The following is a 23976-nucleotide window of genomic DNA, read 5'->3' as shown; positions in this document are numbered from 1 at the left end:
ACTTTTTTTTTCAGCGATTTTTTTTTCCAAAAAAAATTTGGTTTTTTTTTGTGAAAATTTAAATAGTTTTCTACATTTCATTCCTTCACAAGAATTTCATAGGTATCATAGTTTTTAAGTTATAAATTTTGGCTTTTTTCAAAAAGGAGTCTTCTTTTTCGAATTTTTCAAGTATTCTAAGTTGGCTTAAATGACCCATGTCTTTACACCCATAGCGTTGGCATGAAACTCTTCCTATTATAGTGACTTTCAACACTTTTTGGTTGGTTCGTGACTTTACTTCCATTCCGGAAGAATGTCGGGAGTAAGAATTGAACCTGTGACCTTTAGCCTGAGAGGAATGAATGTTACCACTACGCCAGATTATGCGGATTATTCGCAGCAGCGAGATCCATAGTAAATCTATAGGCCTTCCCAGAATTTGTCAGTGAGTGAGTGAGGTGGGGGGGGGAGTTAGTTTCTTTTTTCCCTCCCCTCGTTTCTCTCTTTATTCTAAAATTTTCTTTTCTCTACTATTTTATTTTTTTCCTCTCTTCTTCTCTCTCTATTCTTCTTTCTCTACATTTCTCTTCTTTTCTTTCTACTTTTCTCTATTTGATAGAGAAGAGCTTTTTCTGCCCTTTTATTTTTGTCTCTCTGCTCTCCTCACTTTCACTATTTATCCTTTTTTCTTGTTTCTTTGTCTGTCTCTTCTCTTCTCTCTCACTTCTTTTTCCATTTTTTCTCTACTCTTCTCTTTCTTTCATTTTGTTTATTCTTCTCTTTATTTTACTCTACTACCCTTTTACAGTCTACAATCATTCTCTTTCTATCCTTCTTCTACTACTTTTCTTTATTTAATTTTCTCGATCTAACTATCTCTTTCGATTTTTTGTCTTTAACCGTCTAGGCAATAATTTCCTGAAATTCTCAATATTTGACATTTACCAATTCTCCACTTTATCTGTTTATCAGTTTGGCATTTACAAATTTCTATCTAAATTGATCAAAATGAAAATAAAAATGTCATGTTTAAACAATGAAAAAATTCTGTTGAACATTACATTTTGTGTTTTTCAATCTTCTTCATTTTGTTTTTTTTAGTTTTTCCCTTGCTACGTTTTCAACGAAATGTTCCAAGGTCTATATAAGTCTCCTAATTTTAAAGTGAGCTGGGGTCGTCATTAACATTTTTACATTCTACTTTATAAGTTTGTTGTTCTTCCTCGTCGTATTATTTTAATAATATTTACTACCAGTAAATTAGATGAAAATTACAATCTTCTTACTTCTTAAATGGCACTAACGTTCCTAGAGGAACTTCGCCGTCTCAACGTGATATTACTTGCGTCATTTTTATTAGTACTTAGTTGAGATATTTATGCCAAATTACACGCTTTGAATGTGTTCTGAGTGGAAAACTCTAGAATACGCGTGACCACAGTGCAAGTCGGAGGAATTTCTTTGACGAAAAACCTCCGATCAGAACGGGAATCCAACCCGAACCTCCGGCATGTTGGGTGTGACGCAAATCACTAGGCCACGGGAGCACAAAATTACAATCTGATTTGTTGTATTCTTTCCATTCCGGAAATTGTTACATTAGTATGGACGTTATATTCCAGTAAATGAGTTAATCTCAAATTCTCAGTTGTAGAATACATTTATTATTGATGATTTGTGATGATCACGATAAATCGATTGAATACGATGCATCGCAAAATGTTGGTCTTGGTAAGATCTAAAAGTCGTACGAAGACAGCTTTGATGTACAATTTGAAATATAAAAGTTAGAGCAAAAACCCCGCTTTTCCATGGTCACCCTAATGCAACAGAGAAAAAAAGCGCTAAATCGATTATATTAAAAGATAGAAAAAAGCTTTATTCTACAAAGTTAATTGAAATAATTGGTGCTACAATATTGTCGAATTATGTTTATCTCTATCTATAAAGATAAGAAGGTTAGATTTTTGATTTCATCGACAATTTTGGTCACCCTATTTTTGATAACATAAAAATAAGCGCTCTATCATATGTAACAACTTTGTCGAGAACAGTTTTTGTCTAAAGAATAAAGAATGGCAAGCAATTGAAAAGAGCGTATTTTTTGGGACAACTTCTGCATCGCAAAATGTTTGTATCAGTATGTTCTAAAAGTCTTTAGTCATTAGTAGAATTTGAAATATAAAACTAACTGGATTTACCTCTATAGAGATTTACCTCTATCTATAGAGATAAGAAAGTTAGATGTTTTATTTTATCGCAAATGTTGGTCACCCTATTTTTGGCAACATGAAAATGAGCGCTTCATCATATGTAACAACTTTGTCGAAGACAGTTTTTGCCTAGAGAATAACTGTCGAGCTCTAAATGCCAATTTCCACTTAAATGCATCTCCTGGACCATTGTGCAATGGGACACGAAGTTCAATTTCGTCAACACGAATTTTAATTGGAATAACAACGCCTACTACGATGTCACTGTAGAACATACGGTATTCAGTTTTTCCGAATTTTATCGCCTTATAATTTTTTTTCTCGACACATTTTTGGATCCATATTTCATTTATTTAGAGAAAACTGTAGACGGCAGATTGGCTTCAAGATTAGGAAGCGTTATAAAAAAATGTCACACCAGTTCTTTAAAGTTTCCGAATTTCTTCAAAATTTGTTAAACCTAAACCTGAAATGAAATTGGAAAGCTTGAAAAACATAAAAGACGGGGTGGGTAATGTCGGGGCCACAACTGGAGAGACGTACGACTACACTAAGGGCTTTCAATTTAACTATATTGTTATATTTTAATTTATTAGAGTTGTCCAAATGATAATGTGTTTGTGCGTGTAGTGATCTATCCTGAAAAGGGATTTGTTGATTCAAAAAAATTCTCTTCATGAAATTATTGGTTTTTTAAACAAATTTTTACCTTAACTTTCCATCCGCAAAAAAGATGCTCTCACCTCTAGAGAATGCCTTATTCACAACTTTGTTGCTGCACTGTTACCACTGATTTCGGCATTAGGAAACACTAATGTATGCTCGCTAGCTGGTGTGAGATTGAGTATGACAAGAGTGACGCCAAAATTATATGGAATCTTGTTTTTCTTAAGGGGGTAGCACATTATGGAAACTTGAGAAAAATAAAACAAAATATTTCTGGCCTAAAATGTTCTCTGGGATGTCTACTTTACTGTAGTTTCGTCCCAGGTTTGTCCGATACTCCGTTCCAAATTTACAAGCCAATTAGTGGACCTAAGTCTTTGCGTAAGAAACGCGGATCCAAAATTTAAAACGCGTTTTTCTCGAAACTAAGTTTAGAAAACTGGTGGGAGTTCTACCTCCGGAACGGTCCACCCGATTCTGATGAAATAGTTTTTCCCAGATTCTCCACTAAATTTCCTGTCATCGTACGTAGGATTTTTTTTTTTGATATTTTGAAAAATAAAATGTTGGTGAATTTTTGAGGCAAAAACGCATTTTTTTACAAAAAATGTCGGAATTTCGTCGGAAATCAATATGTTGAAAAAATCCTACTTACGATGACAGGAAATATATCCAAAATTACGTAAAAATCATTGGTTGAAATCGGACCACTAGAAAAACTTGTAGAACTCCCACCAGTTTACAAGGTTTTGGCTGCAAGGGTTCAACAAACCGGTAGCGGCTATTCAGGGGACAGTCCCAATATATTTTTTGTTTGTTATAAAGGGTGTGTCACATCAAATTGCATCACGGAAAAAACACTGTAGAAATTCGTCCAGTAGACCGATCCTTTTGAAAATTTTAGACAGTAAAATAAAAACTATTAAACAACTTTTGGCATTTTCTTTTTATTCATACTTCGAGCCCAAGCCCGTATGCTCGCACCTTCCTCTTTACACCCTCCATAAGGTTCTGTACAACGTCAGGTTGTAGTTTTTTTTGAACAGAAATCCATTTTCTCTTGAAGTCCGCCTCCGATTTGACAACTTTTGGGTTCTTCCGGAGGGCCTGCTTCATAATCGCCCAATATTTCTCTATTGGGCGAAACTCCGGCGCGTTGGGCGGGTTCATTTTCTTTGGCACGAAGGTGACCCCGTTGGCTTCGTACCACTCCAACACGTCCTTTGAATAGTGGCACGAAGCGAGATCCGGCCAGAAGATGGTCGGGCCCTCGTGCTGCTTCTATAGTGGTAGTAAGCGCTTCTGTAGGCACTCCTTAAGGTAAACCTGCCCGTTTACCGTGCCGGTCATCACGAAGGGGGCGCCTCCGCTTTCCGCAAGAGCAGATCGCTTGCCACACCATGTACTTTTTGGCAAACTTGGATAGTTTCTGCTTGCGAATCTCCTCCGGAACGCTGAATTTATCCTCTGCGGAGAAGAACAACAGGCCCGGCAGCTGACGAAAGTCCGCTTTGACGTAGGTTTCCGTCGTCCATTACCAGGCAATGCGGCTTCGTCAGCATTTCGGTGTACAGCTTCCGGGCTCGCGTCTTCCCCACCATGTTTTGCCTTTCGTCGCGGTTAGGAGCCTTCTGAACCTTGTATGTACGCAGGCCCTCCCGCTGCTTGGTCCGCTGGACGAATGAACTTGATAAATTCAGCTTATTGGCGACATCCCGGACCGAACTTCTCGGATCACGTCTAAACTGCTTAACTACGCGCTTGTGATCTTTTTCACTGACGGAGCATCCATTTTTGCCGTTCTTCACCTTCCGGTCGATGATTAGGTTCTCGAAGTATCGTTTTAGTACTCTGCTGACCGTGGATTGGACGATTCCCAGCATCTTACCGATGTCCCGATGTGACAACTCCAGATTCTCGAAATGAGTGCACAGGATTAATTCACGACGCTCTTTTTCGTTCGACGACATTTTTCCAAATTTACGAAAAATTGACAGTGAAGCATGGCCAACGTGATCTATACACTCTTATCTGATTATAAGCGAAAACTGAAGATATAATTCCTAAAAATTAAATTTCTACAGCGTTTTTTCCGTGATGCAATTTGATGTGACACACCCTTTACAATATACACCTAACAACACTGTGATATCAGATTAATCATAGTAATTTATTTTCTCGTTGAAAAATCACATACTTTTTATGATGTTCATAGTGTACTACCCCCATAATTATCTTACTCCCCTTGGATAGGACATTATGCAGGGTGGATAGCTACAATGGTTTTCACATTGGTTTTAATGAATTTAAATTGCCGAGGCGATCTTGCGTAGTTGTTAACATCACGAGTTTAATTCTCATTCACTTCTTTCTTCCTTCGGAATGGAAGTAAACTCTAGTGACGACGTAGGTGTGAAGTAGGAGTGACGACGAGTTGGTCTTTGAGTATAGAAAGGAAGTTGGAAGTTGAGTATTTTTTCATAGAAAGTTCATTTTAAAAGACATTTCATTTGGTCATGATCATGATCGCTATCGGTTAGATGGTCCAAAAGCTATACTTTTCAAAAAGTAGATATGTTCTTCAAAAGAGACTGAAACACAGTATATCTCAAAAACGTTAAAATATACATTCCTTAACTGTGTAGAAAAGTGTGGACTTTCCAAATTGGTATAATGGAATGGGTCTCTTTGGTCTCGACACGGCAAAAAACATAAATCCCATCTGAAGTGCATTTTTTTTAATTTTTCTTCGAATGTTCACTTCCAATCAATTTCTAGTAAGAATACAACAATCGTTAAAGCGGATTAACAGCTAAATTTTTTTAAAAATCAGTATTTTCGGCAGAATATTTATATTCAATTTTTCAGATCATCTCAATGCAAGATGATACATTTTTAGGGTAAGATATAAAAATACCTGGGACTAAAATGTTGGTTGAGGAAGAAAACTGTATAAAGTCGGAACAAAATCGGAACAATTTTTCGTAAATGCTATTTTTATGGAATAGAAGACCGGGCATAAGCAAAGCTTTAGAAGAAACTATTATATTATAATAGGCATATACCTTATGATTAAAATGAAACGCATATAAATTGTGCTATATGTAATAAATTTGGCAACAAAATTTTCGGGCCATTTTTATTTGCATATGATTTCCAGCATATAGTTAACTTGGCTGGCTGGAGGAAGTTTGTTTTTTGCAGTAATGAATGCCATATATCAGTTGATATCGTGGCGACTGTTGTCTTGCAAGGTGTTGATCGTTTGCGATTGATCGGCATAGAGCAAACACTCTACATGTTGAATCTTATGATATTAGAGGTCTACTCTCGGATCCAATAGCGAAATTACGACTTTTTGAACTAACATTTTTTCACATCAAAGGCACTGGTACAAAGAAGTCTGATGTTTATGGTCATGACATTATTTATGAAGGAAACCAATGATTCCACCGGCCCATACACACTAACGTATGTAACGTATGTAACGTCTCTGATCTTGCGTGTCTTCCTAGTTGAGTAAAATTGGTGCGATTCATGATTGTTTGAATTAATTGATCTGATGGACGTTGATGGACCGTAAAACGGACGAAGAGTGCGATGAGTTTCTAGAACTGAACAAGTGTTCAGTTCAGGTGTCACTCTCTTCATGATGGAATGAATACACCACAAAATAAATGACAACTGTCAAAATTACGGCCATGATGAAAAGTGGTGCATTCATAAAATTTTATTCCTCCAGAAACGCCTACAAAACCCGGAACAATCCCCAAGTGATCGTTTTTATCTTGGGGGAGTTGGTTGCCTTGTGAATGTGGTTACCAGAATGACGAACTATAACTTCGTGTAATCGGAGATGGTTAGACCTCCTATTACGATTCGGAGTGTTTTTCTGTTTGTCTTCTAGCCACTAGAATCAAGTCTGTACTGGAAATGAAATACATTTACACAATCAAAACTTTTCAAAAATATTATTAGCATTTGCATGCAAACTATTAGACCGATTTCGGTACTGTTGAAATTCGTTTCAATCTTCCGCTACTATTTGTTTTTTGTGGACATTTGTCTTCTATGTTTGTTGTATTTGTATCGTAGAATCCCACATAGAAAATGTTCTTTTCTCTTCGTTCATCACCAATGCTATGAACCAATAATCTGTGAATCTCCACATCAACCAATCGATCAAGCAAATCATTCCAGTAATAGTTAGCAACCCGTATACACCTTCCTTGTACATGCTCAATGAAACCACTCCTTGATCTACAATTTCTAATATCCATTCTTATGTTTTTCGATCATCTCTCTTTCCCGTTCCAGGTCGCAACCAAGATCATGAAGCAGATGATCGAGCAGTTCGCCGCGTTCGACCTGTTCGGGCGGGACAACTACGAGTATTACGCCCGGGTCACCGGTCGGGTCCTGCGGGTTCAGGACGAGTGGATCTGCTCGTTCCGCTATCCACCTCCACCCAGGGGGAAGACGGCCCAGCAGAACTATGCATGTAAGTGGAAGATTTTTGTTCCGTTTGGTAGTTTCTTTTTTGATAGTTTGATTTGGATTTTTTCATCCCTAGAATGATAAATATGATTTTAAAAATTGTACAGTAGCGTCTTGCTCTTGGTATTTTACTTGTAATATGATTGCCAACGTAGATGGGCAGTTTTGATTAACGATTACTGTTTTATGCCTAATTTCATTGATGATAGTTGATAGAGAAATTTAATTTTGTATAGTTAATAACGTTTGCAATTTCCGTTGATTCGGTTTCATGCCATCGAAACACCAAACGTGAATTGGTTAATTGAAAACAACAACGAACTAATGGTGATTTATTTGTTTTCTTTCTCCCGTTTTTTCTTCCCTTCGTTTTTTACTTCTTGATATCACCCCGGACTGACATCGTGATCTGAATCATAACCTAAAACTACCATTACTAATAACGTAATAAACAACCAATCATCAACAACAACCAATCATCGATCGAGTGTAGTGAAACTAGCTTTAGAAACCGAGAAAACCTGGCTGCAGTGTGAATGCGAACGATGGGGACTAAGTATGTGTTTGGTTGCTTAACCGTAACATTTAGCGTAGAAAGAAAGTAACACGTTTTTGGTTGTAATTATTTTACCCCCCGTATATAAGGAAAGCTTTAATGTGGCAGTGTCCATTCGGCAGTGCTAATACCTATAATGCTCTAATTTATTTGTGATTCTTCTCTTTTCTTCCCTATCCCTGTTATACATCCCGATACGATCCCGATCCCTGTGTATGTTGAAATATCGCTTAATCTGTGCATAACTTTCCGCCATCATCATCATCATCTTCACCACCATTCTCGAATCGCACGTCGCTTTAATTCTGTAATCGTCGGGAAAAAAAACATCGAATCTCGAAACGACACCAGTCGCACAGGAGGAATCACATTCGACGCCGGCACTGCTGACCACCGGTGGACCGAACGTGGGCAATTCGGCCGTTTCCCTCGGCATCATTCCAGAGCACTCGCTGCTTGAGTCCTGCGCCCGGCTTTCGGTGTCTCTCGAGGGCCCAGGAATCTTCAACGTGCAAAAGTCCAGCTGCTCGTCATCGTCACATTCGTCCTCGTCCACGACCCGGTCCGGTTCGCAGCACCACATGACCCTGGACGAGCTGCGGGCGGTCAACCGATACGCCGAGAGCACCAAGAGCCTATCCTTCCTACCTCAGGTGAGGGTCATGTACTGAGATATGTACATTATTCTTTTCTAAAATCTGCGTTATTCACTTACCACTCCCCCAAAATAGATGTAAAATCAAACACACACACGCACAAAAATCACCCATGGAAAATCTCAAAATAACCCCTCGCAATTCCGATATTTTAGCGCGCCTAATTAATAGAATTGTTTTTTTTCTTTCGTTTGGGTCATTAATTTCCACCATAGAACGCTTAGCGGATTATTTCACCTCTCTTTTTCATTTTAACTCGTGCTTTAGCTAATATCTAGATTTTAGTTCCGTATTCCGTAGTTAGAGCGAACTTGTTTTGTTTTATTCTTATTTTTGACAATCGGCTAGTAAAAGAACAAAACCATGTAATCTCTGCCTGCTTACGGGAAATGTTGTCGCTAACCAGGATAAGCTTGCATTTCTACAACAGAGCGCACATAATCTCATTTCCATCCACCTGTTTTGATCTGGATTGCGATAGTTGTAAGAGTGTATATTAAAAAGAGAACCACGAGGGTGTCGTAAGTATCGAATTCTGCTAGGTTATCGAAGCATAAGTTGTTCACCCATTGCATTCCAATCGCGCGAAGCACGTTTAGTATAGTTTTTTTTTCTTGTTTCGTTCCGTTTTTTTTCTTTCAATACAACGTTCTACGAATGTTGTATCCGATCTCAAACTTCTTCACTATGCAGTCACAGTTCGCAGTAGAATAGAAAAATAGTAGTGTAGTTTGATTTTTGCTAAGAGAAGAACCATCGGTGGAATGTCATCGGAGTGCATCACAACCAAACTAAACTTTAAAGATTTCAGAACCAAAACTATTACCAAAAAATAAAAGAAGAGGAAAAAATCGATATAAAAGAGAAAAGTGAGGGACATAAACGCTAGGAGCGTCGTCTCTCAATAGAAGGTGGAACAAAACCACTAGGGTTACGAAGGCAATATGTAATCGACTATATACAATACTTATATATGTAGCAAAAAAGAGAGATTAATTTAGCATTCAGTATTGTTAGACTTTTATTCGATGTATTTTCTTCACAAGGATTTTATAGAATGCACAAATAAATTGTAAAACCTTTCGAGAGGACTCTAGAATTGGGTGTTTATCTTTTTGTTTAAATAATTATGATAAGTTCGGCATTGCAAATCTAGCAATCAATACGTTTTTCTAAGTAAACTTACACAAAGCGTGTGTAGCTATACGCGCGTAGTGATTTTGAGTTACCGCATCACTCAGCGCCCCTGCATTGCAGCGTGCCGAATGCCGTTCTTAGAGGTGAAATAGTGAATTGATGGTAGATAGCGGAATACTATCAATTCAACATAACATCAACATAATGGAGTTAAAAATCAATTTCCAAGAGTAGTGTTTACAAGGTGTATAAGTGTGAGATTCTAAATTGAAAAAAACAAATGACGCACAAATGCGGATGTACGTTTTGATATGGCATTAACCCCTTCCCATACGATTTGATTCTCAAAAGAACGGACCAAAGGCAAACGCTTTGATGGGTCACGATTCAAGTAATTTCACTACTCTGCTGAGTGCTGAGTTGTGATATGCAAGCGCACCACGAGAGAGACTCGATAATGTACGTTTTGGTACAATCATTTCATATCGAGTGAGACTCGATGTTGTACGTGAAAGGGTTAACTATTTAGTGTCGAATGCGCTTAGGAAATACATTTGAGATAGTGGACCCTATTATATAAATTGAATCGAGAAGTCGATACAAATACTACCACTATCACACCGAGCATAATCTCGTACTTTGTAAATTGAAATAATCTCATACCGAGCTCGAACTTGTGTTGCTAATTGCATATATTTAAGCGTTTCTGAAGCGTTTCTCAAAGGAATATATCGGGGAAGCCAACTAAAACAAATTGATTCACTGAAGATATGCAAAAAGAAAACCAAATAACTCAAAAAATTCTGACAGTTGCACCGATAGCTTTCACTCGGTCAATGCTATAGACTTGCTCGATATCTATAATAGTAAAATAGAACAAACGAGCAAAGGGCCTGGCCGTGTAAGGGAGTAAAAAGTGCCCCCAAACCAAATCACCAGCTTTATGGCAAATATTGTATAGGATATTAAATAAGAAATTTTGGCGGTTTATTTGAACCCCTATGTGGTTTGACGTAGGATCTATAGTGAAAAACGTACTTTTTCGTTTATTTCACGCCATCCTCAAAAGCTTCGAGATAAAAATAAATAAAAAATAAATGTGCATCTTACTACGGTGTATCAAGAAAAAATATCAAAAAAAAATTTATCAAAAATTGAAGTACTAAAAAAATATTGAAATTTTGATTTTTTTTGGAATTTAGAGATTCAGTATTACTCTAACTCATATTTCAATATGTTCCTACACCTTTTTAGATATGTGTGATTTTTTTCAGTGTTGCGCGGTACAAAAAAATATTTTTTTTATATTTCGAAAGGGTCTGGCTGGGTAAGGGAGTAAAAAGTGCCCTCAAACCAAATAGGTAGTGACGACGATAACGCTTCCCGTCGTCCTGCCAAAGTCATTTGCGGAGTCGGCACCTGTACCGAGGATACAAATCTGGTTGCACCGGAGCAAGAGACCGAAAAATTTTGGCTATACCTTTCAGGTATCTTACCAGATGTTCCTGACGAAAAAGTTGCACATTTGGCGGAGTCTAAGTTGAAAAGTATCAACTTGAAAGTGGTTAAACTTGTTCCTCGTGGAAGAGATACAAGATCTCTTACTTTCGTGTCGTACAAAATTGGGATGCCACTCGAGCTGAAGCCCATTGCACTAGACACTGAAACCTGGCCCCGTGGAATTTGCTTCCGGGAATTTGAGGACAACGGAATTAAGAAGCAGGTTTTTTGGAGACCAGTTGCAACAACACCGTTCCAACCGTTTTAACCAACACACCGAAAGTACCATCCGTTCTCCATCGTTAGCTCCAGAAGAGGGGACAGCATCTAGTCACAGAAGAATTCCTACTACTACTCTTCACGCAACCGTTAATGTCCCTGTGCTTACTCTGCTGCCGGTAACTGTTTCCTCCTCCGTACGAAGAGCAAATGCTCCGACAACCATCTACTATCAGAACGCTGGTGGTATGCGCACCAAGACCAACACTTTTTTCTTGGTAACCGTTTCTAGTGACTATGATGTGATCGTATTGACCGAAACGTGGCTTCGAGCGGACGTCAACAATGCTGAGCTGTCATCCACCTACGATATCTATCGCTGTGATCGCTGCCCTGCGACTAGCAACCTTCAAAGAGGAGGCGGAACGCTTATCGCTGTCAAGAAGTCTCTATCCAGCGCTACTGTTGACCTGGATGGGAGTGACTCACTTGAACAAGTGACGGTACGACTTTCCTTCTCGTCTAAATCAGTCTATCTGTGTGGAATATACCTACGTCCAAACAGCGGACCCAGCAAATATGCCGCGCACTCTGACTGTGTACAGCAAATCGTGAGTAGAGCAGCCTACGGTGATTATGTAATGATTATTGGTGATTACAATCTGCCTCCCCTGCTCTGGTCATATGACGAAAACTTAGATTCCTACATACCGACGAACGCGTTAACTGAGCTGGAGCTTGCATTCACCGAAAATATGTTTGCTGGTGGACTGCAGCAGATCTCTGACGTGCGAAATGCCAACAATAGACTACTTGACTTGGCCTTTGTTAGTGACAGCAGTGAAGTAGAACTGATCGAAGCGCCATCAACGATTTTACCCTCTGACCGTCATCATAAACCGTTTGTCCTCCTGCAGCGTTCTAAGCACACAAAATACATTCGACGACCGACGTACGCTAGAAGCAGACAGAGATTTCGATTTCAACCGATGCAATTACGATGCCGTCATCGTGGATTTACGTTCACTAAACTGGGCTGAAATTTTTCACGGCTTAAACGTCAACGCTGCAGTTACCACGTTCTATGAAGTACTACTCAGTATCATAAGCAAACATACGCTTCTCCGCACTACCAATCGTCGCCGGTTGATCAAGCAACCGTGGTGGAATGTCGAGCTTCGACATCGTCGCAATGTTCTCCGTAAAGCACAACGCCGTTTTATGCGACATCGTAACGCACCGAACTTAGGAGACTGGAAGCTGATTACGACAACTGTGTATCTACGTCATTCCGTGAGTACATCTTTGGAATCCAAAACGAGGTCAAGGAAAATCCCTCTTCTTTCTGGCGATTTTTCAAGAGTCGGAAAAACGCACAGTCGATTCCGTCGGTAATGTTCTTTGATCAAAGAAACAGTGACGATATCGACGGCTCAGTTGAACTCTTCGCATCTTTTTTCAAATCTGTCTATAACGCTGATTCCCCGCCTGACTCCCAGGAATTGTTGCCGTCGTACGATATAAACTTTCCGTGTCCAGCTTTCACGGTAGCAGACATTGTCAGTGCATTGAACTCTGTCGACCCAGCCAAAGGTCCCGGACCAGATAGATTACCTCCTGTATTCATTCGACGATGCGGTGATATACTAGGACCACCTGTTTGCCACCTATTCAACTTGTCGCTGTCAGAAGCGGGTTTTCCGGATGCCTGGAAGATTTCGGCGGGAACACCTATCCACAAATCCGGAAATATTCATGACATTAAAAATTACCGACCTATTTAGATTCTCTGCTGCTTGGCAAAGCTACTCGAGCTACTTATCCACGACAAAATGTACTCCGCTGTTAAACCCATGATATCACAGTATCAGCATGGCTTTGTGAAAAACCGTTCCACTGTCACAAACTTAATGGTCTACACGAGCCTGCTCAACTCTAGCTTGGATAAGCGCTGCCAAGTTGATAGTATCTACGTGGATTTCACTAAAGCATTTGACAAAGTGCCTCATGATTTAGCACTGAAAAAGCTCGACAAACTAGGATTCCCAAGTTGGCTCATCATGTGGTTGCGATCATATCTGCAAGGAAGATCCGCTTTCGTGAAACAGAAGTCTTCAAAGTCGAGCTGCTTCGCTACACCATCCGGCGACCTCGGACCGCTGATTTTCATCCTTTTTGTAAACGACCTAAGCCAGCGTCTTAATTCGCATCATCTCATGTACGCTGATGACCTAAAGATCCACCGAACAATCAGGTCATCGGTCGACTGTGCCGCTTTACAGCATGAGGTTGACGTCGTGGTGAGTTGGTGCATATCAAACGGTATGGAAATGAACGCAACGAAGTGCAAAATAATTTCTTTCAGCAAACCTCAGACACAGCTAAAATTTAACTACGAAGTGAACAGCAGCAGCATCGATAAATAATTTAGGGGTAGTACTGGACTGCAACCTAACATTCAATGATGTATACGCATTGAAGGCATTATATTGCTGTCTCGTCCGTAGTATACTTGAATATGGCGTTAACGTCTGGGCCCCTTATAACGAAGTTCATATCGCTCGGATCGAGAGAGTTCAACGGAGTTTCTTTCGATTTGCCCTGAGGAAACTACCGTGGAATGATCCCGTTAGATTACCTCCATACGAACATCGGTGTGGACTAATAAGGCTAGAGACGCTATATCAAAGAAGAGAATACCTGCGGAGAATGTTTGCGTTCGACTTAATCAGCAACCGAATCGACTGCCCAGATCTTTTGCAACAGATGACCATTTTTGTTCCAGCAAGACGTTCTCGCCAGCGTTTGTTATTTGCGACCGCTAGACATCGCACTATTTTCGGACAAAATCATCCTCTTGAAATGAGCTTCAATCTATTGAATAACTCAGTTAATTTTGATTTTGATATTAGTAGGGAAATGTTTAAAAATGGAATAAGACAATTATTATAAATAAAGAGTTTTCAGTCTGTGCAGCATTATAGCTGAAGACGTAGTATAATAATAAAATAATAAAAATAAAGTGGTAAGATGCACATTCAGTATTTTTTTCAAATTTTTATCTCGAAGCTTTTGAGGATGGCGTGAAATAAACGAAAAAGTACGTTTTTTACAATAGATATAAACGAAAAAGTACGTTTTTCACTATAGATCCTACGTCAAACCACATAGGGGTTCAAATAAACCGCCAAAATTTCATATTTAATATCCTGTTCAATATTCGCCATACAGCTGGTGATTTGGTTTGGGGGCACTTTTTACTCCCTTACCCGGCCAGGCTCGATAGACTCGATTTCTACAATAGGGCCCAATATTTGTTGCGCAATTGACTTTTTTTTGTTAAGAGAATGCAGCTTTGATGTGAACAAAAAGTTACAAATGAATCCTCCGAAGCATTGCCCATCGCTAGCTATAACTGTTTCCCCATATTTCTATCAGAGCACTAATATTGTTACGGTAAAAGTGGTCCTTTTTTGACGCTATCCACGAATCATGCGATTTTTTACGCTTGTATCATCGAACGGAACAAGTAATAATCGGACGTCTTACTCTCTGAGAAATATAGCGGCTTGGTGGGACTTTTTATTTGAGCGTTTCCGACTAGTTTTGAATGGATTTTGCAACGTATTGTAGAATCACTTTTTCGTGCCTCTTCTTTCATTGTGCCCGTTTTTGGCGCAGTGCTTGGCTCAATCGCATCAATTGAATTCGATACCACTCCCCAGTTATGGTTTTGTCCGGCCAACCTCTCATAATAAATGACATCGACCTGGGCCCACCAAATATACAGCATAACATTCGCAGCGTCGCAGGCCGAGCCGACGACGCAGAAGCTTGATCGATATCTATGACTTCACTAAGCGTTGAAGAAAACTTCCCCTTTTTTCGACTGGGCAGTTGTTCTGTTTACAGGAAAAAACGTAGATCAACATCCTTTGGATTCAAATCATGGTTTCTGAGTCATTCCCGACGCATGCAATCGTTTGGAAATGGTTTAACGGGTAACTTCTAATGTTGAAGCAAGCTCTTCATGCGCTTAGCATGGATCATCATCGAGCAATGTCTCTAATTTGGCATCAGTGAAGTTTTTGACTCTCCTTCATGCTGACGATCATCAACATTGAAATCACCGTCTTTGAAGCGACGGATGCGCCTCAGCTGCCATTTTATTCAAAAATATCAGACAATTTAATGCAACGCAAATCGCAAATATTTTGCTGGGAAGGCCTCCAAGAAGATAGTGCATCCGTGGCCGAGTGGTGAGCGTCTCATATTATCATGCCGGGTGTTCGGGTTCGATTCCCGTTCTGGCCGGGGGATTTTTCGTCAGAGAAATTTCCTCCGACTTGCACTGTGGTCACGTGTATTCTAGAGCTTGCCCCTCGGAATACATTCAAGGCGTGTTATTTGGCTTAGGAAATCTCAACTAAGTATTAATAAATGGCGCTAGTTAATACATACGTTGAGACGGCAAAAGTTCCACAGGGAACGTTAACGCCATTCAAGAAGCCTCCAAGAAGATTTAAAAAAAATCAACAAATTGATACCACATAAGCTGAAAGGATACCGCTGCCGGTGATGCAAAATAGCTCTTCAGGTCTGCTATACGTCGTAGAATTGTGCTCTCGGTAGATCCAGCATTTCTTACATTGAACACATGCTAGTGCGTGGATCATTTTTGATTCGGTTGTCCTTTCGTGCATTACTTTTGCGTTTTGATTCTCTTTTTTTGATAGCTGATAAGTTCTTCAGGTTCAATCTAGATGACTTGCGTATCGACGGATCCAACGACTCGATAACTGTTGATGAATTGGTCAATATGATCTGGTCTCAGTTGTCTGTCTAGTATTAATCCGGGGTAGATGACCTCATTCAACCGCTCTGAAATGGAATCGTCAAAACGAATTCTACGGTCGTCAGCATGTCGTGACTCTTGATTTCTTTGGAACTAAGCTGTTCTGAATGACTGATCAAAGATCCGATCACTCGAGAGCACTGAAAATATTCTGACCAAAATTGTAGAACAACACAAATGTGGCGAACCGGGCGAAAATTTCTCGAAGACGACAGGGACTTCGAGGATGACTATGGTGGATAGGAATATTCGAAGTATGAAATCGACCTCTAGGGTCTAGAGATTCCAGTTGGGCTCTTCGGGGCCAATATGTCATAGAACCCGATCTCGAAGTTCACCGTCAAGATAATGCAATTTCGGTTATGCATTTGGTCGTTCCACATTTCATGCCTGACATTAAGATCTCCTGCGATCAAATCGTCACGCAGTAGAGAGAGTCAGTACTGCCATGGGTACTGTTTTGCTTGGCTCTTCCCTATCTTAACTTGGCTCATTCCATGGCTTTACGAATCAGTTGGTTTTCATCACCATCTGTTCCGAAGGTATTGAAAAGAATACACAGGTAGATGTGATCAACACAGACCTGAAGGTGGTTTTTGACAGAATCGATCATTATTGTAGTAGCACTACGTAAACTATCACGGATTGCTTCCGGCTACCATTTGTTCCGATAGATGACGCATGGCTTGGCTGAAATTAATGGTTCGTTCGAAACACCAGTAGTTCTTCAGAAGAGGAATACGTAGGCTGCCTTAAATATGTAAAAGGTTGTAGATCGTGGCGGATTATACTCTCAAGAATAAGGATAGAACCTTTTGACATTGGACTATATCTTTGATTTCTAACTCTACGAAAAATGTAACGATTTATTAAGAGTTTTCAAACGCATATTACTCAAAATGATTATTGCGACATATGTTGTGTTATATATCATTAGACAATTTATCCAGATTTTTTTTTCTTGGAACATGAACAGTGAATGTAGCGAAAAAAAGTTAACAATTTGACGAATTAATTGGGTATGTTTTCTTTTGATTGCACTATCCACTCGCTTCCTCCCCGACGCAAAGAGCAATCTTTTTGCCTAAATTCGGGCGTTAGCTCATAAATGTGTAAAATGAATTATTCTCCATTTACCGATAATAGGCATAAATTTTATATTATATTGTATGTTGTCCAATCAATTTGTGCTCAATTCATGTTCTTATCGTGTAGGTCTCACTACTAACAATTTGTGTAATTGTGGTCCAGGATGTCATAACATGGAGTATGTTGTTAGGTTATGTGAAAATGCAATAAATGAATTTAAATGTCAGCTGATTTAGAAGATCGAAAGGGTGTACCCACGTTATTCAGATTATGATAGCTTGAGTAGTCGCGATCTAACAGGGCTATAAAGTTATTACAAACAATGTTCCGGACAACGTGGTAACGAAGGAGATAATGCTATTTTTATCTATAATATATTTTTGTATTCATAGATTGATTTGACTGAGGCTTATATTTATGCAGGTCTTAACTATTTAGACTTGTGTTCAAAAATGATGCATGATGACTCTTTGTCTTCTTCTGCATGATTGAATAAACAGAAGAAAAGGGTAGTAATGGCTTTAATGATATTTTTGTGTACATTTTTGATCCTTTCCTTCAACTTTTTTTTTACATAAAATCAAATAACGGCGGATTTCAATTTACGTGATATAGCCTTGGTAACAGCGAGTCTTGGAAAATTTTCGTGCGACGCCTGATCAGAATTTTCGACGAGGACTATGAAGCAACGATCATTTTACGTCCCTTTTCAATGATGAAGCCCCATATTATACCTCTGTGAAGCGCAGGACTAACGAATCTAAAGAACTAATAATCTGAGATCGCAATGTTGCGTACTGTGAAATCGAAACAAGAACCATAATCTGATCACCAAAAAATGTTTGCTCTCGTTTGCTCACGGTTTGTAATTTGACAAAATTACGAAAAAGATACTGGTGCAAACAAACGCTCATAAAACTCGATAGCGGTGCCTCAAAAGCCCTATATAGAATTGCATCAAATGACGAATCAAAGATCTATTCGTATGGACTGAATACTGAACCACATAGATGCTTCAACATGGAAGTTGAGCCATACTGAAAAATGTTTTGTCGCTTGTTCTCCGGAAAAACTTATTTCAAAGGAAAGTACAGACAACATTCTATGGTACACAGCTATAAAGATTGTCCACAATCTTCAGCAACATAATAAGAACAAATAAGTGTCGTCGGATTACTCAAATTCACGCGATTTCATCAGAACAATGCGTTCTTTCACACATCAAAACTAAAAAAACTAAACCAGATGGACACTCCTTTACAAAATTAACATAAATTTCACATGAATTACAATATGTTTCTAATTAGTAGATCATCTTTAGATATCAATTAGTTCAAATAACACATTTGGGTTGGTTTCGACCAAGCTGCGCCATGTTACGAAGGTCACTATTTATATTTCGGGAATTGGCAACACTGATGTCATGTGAGTCCATCTGACAGTTCCATCGTAAAGTTTGACATGTTTGACGATATACGTACTCAGAACATTTTGTCATACGGACGCTATTTGTTTATTTTATATTTAGTTGAAAGTTTGGTCTCGGCAAAAAAAATGGAACTGAATCGTGAACATTTTCGTGCGATGATTTTTTACGACTTTCGACGTGGATTATCACAACAAGAGTGCGTCAATCAATCGACGAGTTTCGTGAAGGTCGTCCAAAATCGACTGTAGTGCCAGAAAACATCGATGCTGTGCACGAAATGATTAAGCAAGATCGTCATGACCCCTTTTGTGAGATTGAGGCATCCCTAAGCATTAGTTCCACCAGCATATATGCGATTTTACATGAACACTTAGTTGTGCGAAAATTATGTTCACGTTGGATCCCACATAATTTGACAATCGCTCAAAAAAAAAAGGCTCGTGTCGATTGGGATAAATGCTTTGAAAATTGGTTTAAGCGCATGCAAAAGTGTATCGATCATCGTGGCGAGTACTTTGAAAAACAATAAAAATATATTCGCAGCTTAACTATTTGTTTTTGTTCTTATTCCCGAAATATAAATAGTGACCCTCGTATAGTATGTATCTTGTTCTACGCAGATGATACTGCTCGTTTAAGCTCTTCAAATCACTCATACTGCTTGTAAGCTGCATCTACTATCCGTACGATCACTCCTCGTAAGTCATTGATAGGGTTTTGATCTGGTAAACAAGCTGACCAGCCCAGAATCTGAAGCCCCCATTTATTAATTCATGTAATGACTTTCCCGAATTACCCAATTATCATTCTTAAGTACTGCATTGCATTTCTGACTGTGCATTCGTATGCTGTCGATTCGTAACCGTTGCCCAAATTGAAAACCTGTTTGAACCTACTTGAGAACTCTCAAATGAAGTGTCCAGACATTGCGCAATCCGATTATTACTTGTTACCATTTGTTGGAATCAATCTTCGACTCGTGGAGATTTAGCTGTCGTAAGCGAAATGCGGGTAAAAAATGAAAAACGCGTGTTTTATCTTCAAGATATAAATTCAGACTAGTGACTTTATTGAATTTTTCCATACAATTTGGTTGTGAGTATGTATATATGGCCATTAGATTCGCGGGAGAAAGTACCTCATCACGCTTTGTGTGTGCGTTTAGTACTGCTGCGAGTAATCGGTGAAAGTTCACGATTTCCACTCCGACATATGCCGCCCACCAAATTCCGATCGGGAATTTCTGCTCCCAATCTACCTGGTACAAACTCGTCATCGTCAATGGGCAGGACACGGATTCGTCGCACATCTCGACGCGTCGTTCCGTTTGCTGTTTGTAGTGATACTACGCGGATCAAACCATCATCGCCCGGAAAGACCTCAAATACCCGTCCTAATGGCCACTGCTTTGATTTCGCATTGTCGTCCACTAAGAGCACGAAATCACCAACCTTTATGTTCGACGATGGTTGTTGCCACTTGCTTAAACGCTGCAGGTTTCGAACGTATTCTGCTTGCCATCTACACCGGAACTCCTGTGCGAGTCGTTGGATATAGATCCACCGGGACATCGAAGAAATGTTGCGTTCCAAGAGATTGGCTTCTGGAACCGTAGTGAGTGGTCTCCCGATGAGCATATGTGCCGGTGTCAAAGGTTGAGGATCGCTGGGATTGGTTGATAATGATTGTAGTGCGGTGCCTTTGGTGTCCACAAATTTCAATAGGTGATCGAATGTGACCTCGTTGATATCCATGTCTGCTCTTTTTTGATACCACTGCTGCCGTGTTTCGGGATCTAATTTTTCCTTGATGATGAACATTAGCCAAACATCACGGTCTTCGCGTTGCATGGCTTTCAGAGCACGAATTGTTTCATCAGAAGTGTCGTGCAATGACCTTAGTCCAGTTGCGGTAGCTGATGTCAACGTTGGTTGCTTCAGAAAGCGTCGGATGTGCTGTGCGGCAATCTCTAGCGGGCGATTGTACCTTTCCTTCAATTTTTGTAACGCTGTAGAATAGTTGGCGTCTTCGATGCGGAGGTGCGATATTGGCGAGGCTGCCTCACCAGCTAGGTTAGATTTCAGAAAGTACAATTTTTGGTAGCGATGCATTATTGTCCACTGAGCTTTCGAACAAATCGATAAACGATTGCCATTCGAGGAAATTTCCACTGAATATTGGAATATTCACGCGCGGTAATTTAACATCACTATTGGCAGTAGCGGTTGTAGCGTTTAGTGATTGATTGGTGAAAGTAGATGAAAAGATTCGTAGAAACTTTGCTTGCTGTTCAGCCAATTGTTGAATGGCGTCGGCGCCAACTTGTGCAGTAGCGTGGCTACCATGCGGTGTCGAGGATTGTTCGACTCTTCGCAATAATTTCAGAAGCGTGGTTTTTAACTCGATCGATTTTTCTTCGAAATTGGACATTTCATCAAGAACCGTATCCACTTCACTATCGGCACATACATTTACCATCCGCTTATGCACGTTAAGATAACCATTCCATATATTTTGTAGACTTTCCAGTTCTGATTGGATGTCTACGTCGTCAATTTCACCTTCTTCACAAAATTTCTTCACATTATAATCAACTCGTTTCAACCGCGCGTCAAACGATTTCTTTTCGCGAAATAATTTACCGAATACAATGGCATTGTCTTCATGAGCTTGGTCCGAGACGCTAGCTTTATCACTTCTCGACATATTGCGATTATTATTCGTCCACTACTCTAGGATCGATTATCCGGATAGAGATTCAGGAAATTCACGGATATAACGCGTAAATTATTCGCCGACGGTCCCTATCCGGTTCGAAGGACCAATATGTTGGAATCAATCTTCGACTCGTGGAGATTTAGCTGTCGTAAGCGAAATGCGGGTAAAAAATGAAAAACGCGTGTTTTATCTTCAAGATATAAATTCAGACTAGTAACTTTATTGAATTGTTCCATACAATTTGGTTGTGAGTATGTATATATGACCATTACATTCGCGGGAGAAAGTACCTCATCACGCTTTGTGTGTGCGTTTAGTACTGCTGCGAGTAATCGGTGGAAGTTCACGATTTCCACTCCGACACCATTGATGATACATGGTCTGGGTCAGCAACGGTTCACTAATATGAGCTCTCAATTTGGGTGATTCATGGAAGGCCTCAAAAGATTAAGATTTTTACTGTAACGTTATTCGGGTTCTGTCAGAATAATAGAATGGTGTTGTGCTAGACAAGATTGCATTGTTAACGTGCAAAATTATTGCCGGCGAGAACAAACAGTATAGAAATTTAAAAATGATTTTCAGTATAAATATTTGGTAGCACTGACAAGGGCATCGACCCTTGAATGCTAATACTGCGTAAGGGACACGGCTTTGCGAATCAAGCCATAAAAACCCGATTTTATCAGATTGTCAAATTAACTCGCAGCTTCATCATGCTCGCTAGCTGGATTGAGACTATCAACTGAAATAGCGAATGGGTTATTTATACCCTATATATTCGATAAATTTATTAAAAGTTGAAAACCGCGCGGCACTTAAATCGCAATATTTCTTCTCTCCACATTATCTGCAGAACGGACGTTGTATTTGCAGTCCGAGCGAGCGTAAATAAACGAATTTATTTTGCACCTCGCTGATGCATTCGTTGCTCTTCGCGCATAAAGGGACGGAACAAATGTATGGGAAAATGGGAAAATATGAATTCTTCCAATTTTCATTAATTTAAGGTGAAGGTGGAAACTAGCCACAAATGGCTACCACAATGGCGCTCATTTCTTTCATCTCCCTCCCTCACCCCTCGCCCGAAAATCAATAATTTTGCGAAACAGTGTGAAAAAAATTATCGTTTTCGCACATTTCCCATCAAGTATTATCAACCAAACTCTAATCGATTACTCACAAGATATTAAATTTTTATCTGCTGTCGCACTGTATAGTGAAAAACGTCGGAAAACTCGAGCTAGTGCTCTGAAAGTTAAATTTTCATTTTTCAATCTTCGGCTATGGTTTTGTTTGTATTGGTGAAAGCATTGTTATTTTTTCGACACTGATGCCAGACAACATCATCGAAACAGATATAAAAACCACTTAATAAAATGTTATTCCTGAGTCATAGCGTTTCGTGTCATGTAAATCAATAGAATAAAATTGTGTTGATATCAATAGAATTATTGTTTTTACGTTTAATGAGTCTATAATGTAAGTTTTAGCAACTTTAACATTGGGTGAGGAAATTGTATTGCAGAGCTCACTGCCACGGCTGCCTATGCTTTCAAAAACAGTAAACGGAAAAGTATTACATTCAATCAAAATGCCTCGGCCAACGAAGTGAAGGGTTAAGGCTATCCAACGCGAATATGTGAAAACAATACGATCAACGAAGGAAAATATTAAGGAATCATCGACATCGAGTTACTATGCGGAAGAACTTGTTAAAACCAAAAGAGCCCCAATTCGCATGTGTTATAACTTTGCTCATGTTACGCTCGCGTATAATCATAATTTTACTTCATATGCAAATGCACCTTCTATATATATATATTTATATTTGCAATTGTTCTTCGGAACATATCGTTTATACATTTTACTTTAGTATTGAATTGTTATTTTTTTTTTCAAATGTATTCAAAGACTCGTGTTAATAAAGCGCCACACAGTCTGATAAGTGAATTGATCTATTTACGTGTGCTTTGCTCTTCTCTCATAAACATTATTACCCCATTTTTACACGTGGGCTCACCTATACTACTACAATGGCTAGCTTCCGCCTTCACCTTAAACTATTCACGGACTAGGGAAAGCGCGAGAACTTAGATGCACACCTTTTTAAAATATTTGAAGAACGTTTTAAATTGTACAAAACACTGTCACTAGAGCAAGGGCATCGATTTGATCAGAATCAATCGAATACCATGATGCAGAATTTCGCTCGATGCGACAATGATTGGAACCGAATCGAAGGCTCAATGGTAATGATAGGACGCATAGCCTTGTGACATGGTTCGTTATATTGGCGCAAAGTTCATGAGTTCTGTTCCCAAATCTGATATTTTTCGACGAATTTGTTAATGTTCGTTATTCATCTTCTGAGCTTAAGATTCAAGTGTTTGAAGAAAATGTAACCCTTCCATAGAAAAGTCGAGCAGCGACGCGTGTCATGCCTACAAAATCTTGAA

General features: G+C 39.3%; 1 protein-coding gene across 9 annotated transcripts in view; it reads left to right on the top strand.

The window, feature by feature from the left end:
* LOC129765451 (uncharacterized) overlaps positions 1 to 23976 on the top strand; it is a 134809-nt gene that overhangs the window by 92718 nt on the left and 18115 nt on the right. For 8 of the 9 annotated variants that reach the window (XM_055765799.1, XM_055765791.1, XM_055765795.1 and 5 more), the window contains 3 exons: positions 7179 to 7362; positions 7852 to 7914; positions 8266 to 8567. In XM_055765799.1, coding sequence (XP_055621774.1) covers positions 7179 to 7362; positions 7852 to 7914; positions 8266 to 8567 — 549 coding nt within the window. The remainder of the gene's footprint in view (positions 1 to 7178; positions 7363 to 7851; positions 7915 to 8265; positions 8568 to 23976) is intronic. The other variant, XM_055765800.1, reaches the window with a different exon arrangement.

Source organism: Toxorhynchites rutilus, chromosome 2 (genome assembly GCF_029784135.1).
Source record: "Toxorhynchites rutilus septentrionalis strain SRP chromosome 2, ASM2978413v1, whole genome shotgun sequence".
In the NCBI taxonomy this organism is placed as follows: domain Eukaryota; kingdom Metazoa; phylum Arthropoda; class Insecta; order Diptera; family Culicidae; genus Toxorhynchites; species Toxorhynchites rutilus.
The sequence above is the reverse complement of the archived record's forward strand: the minus strand, read 5'-3'. Positions and strand labels throughout refer to the sequence as shown.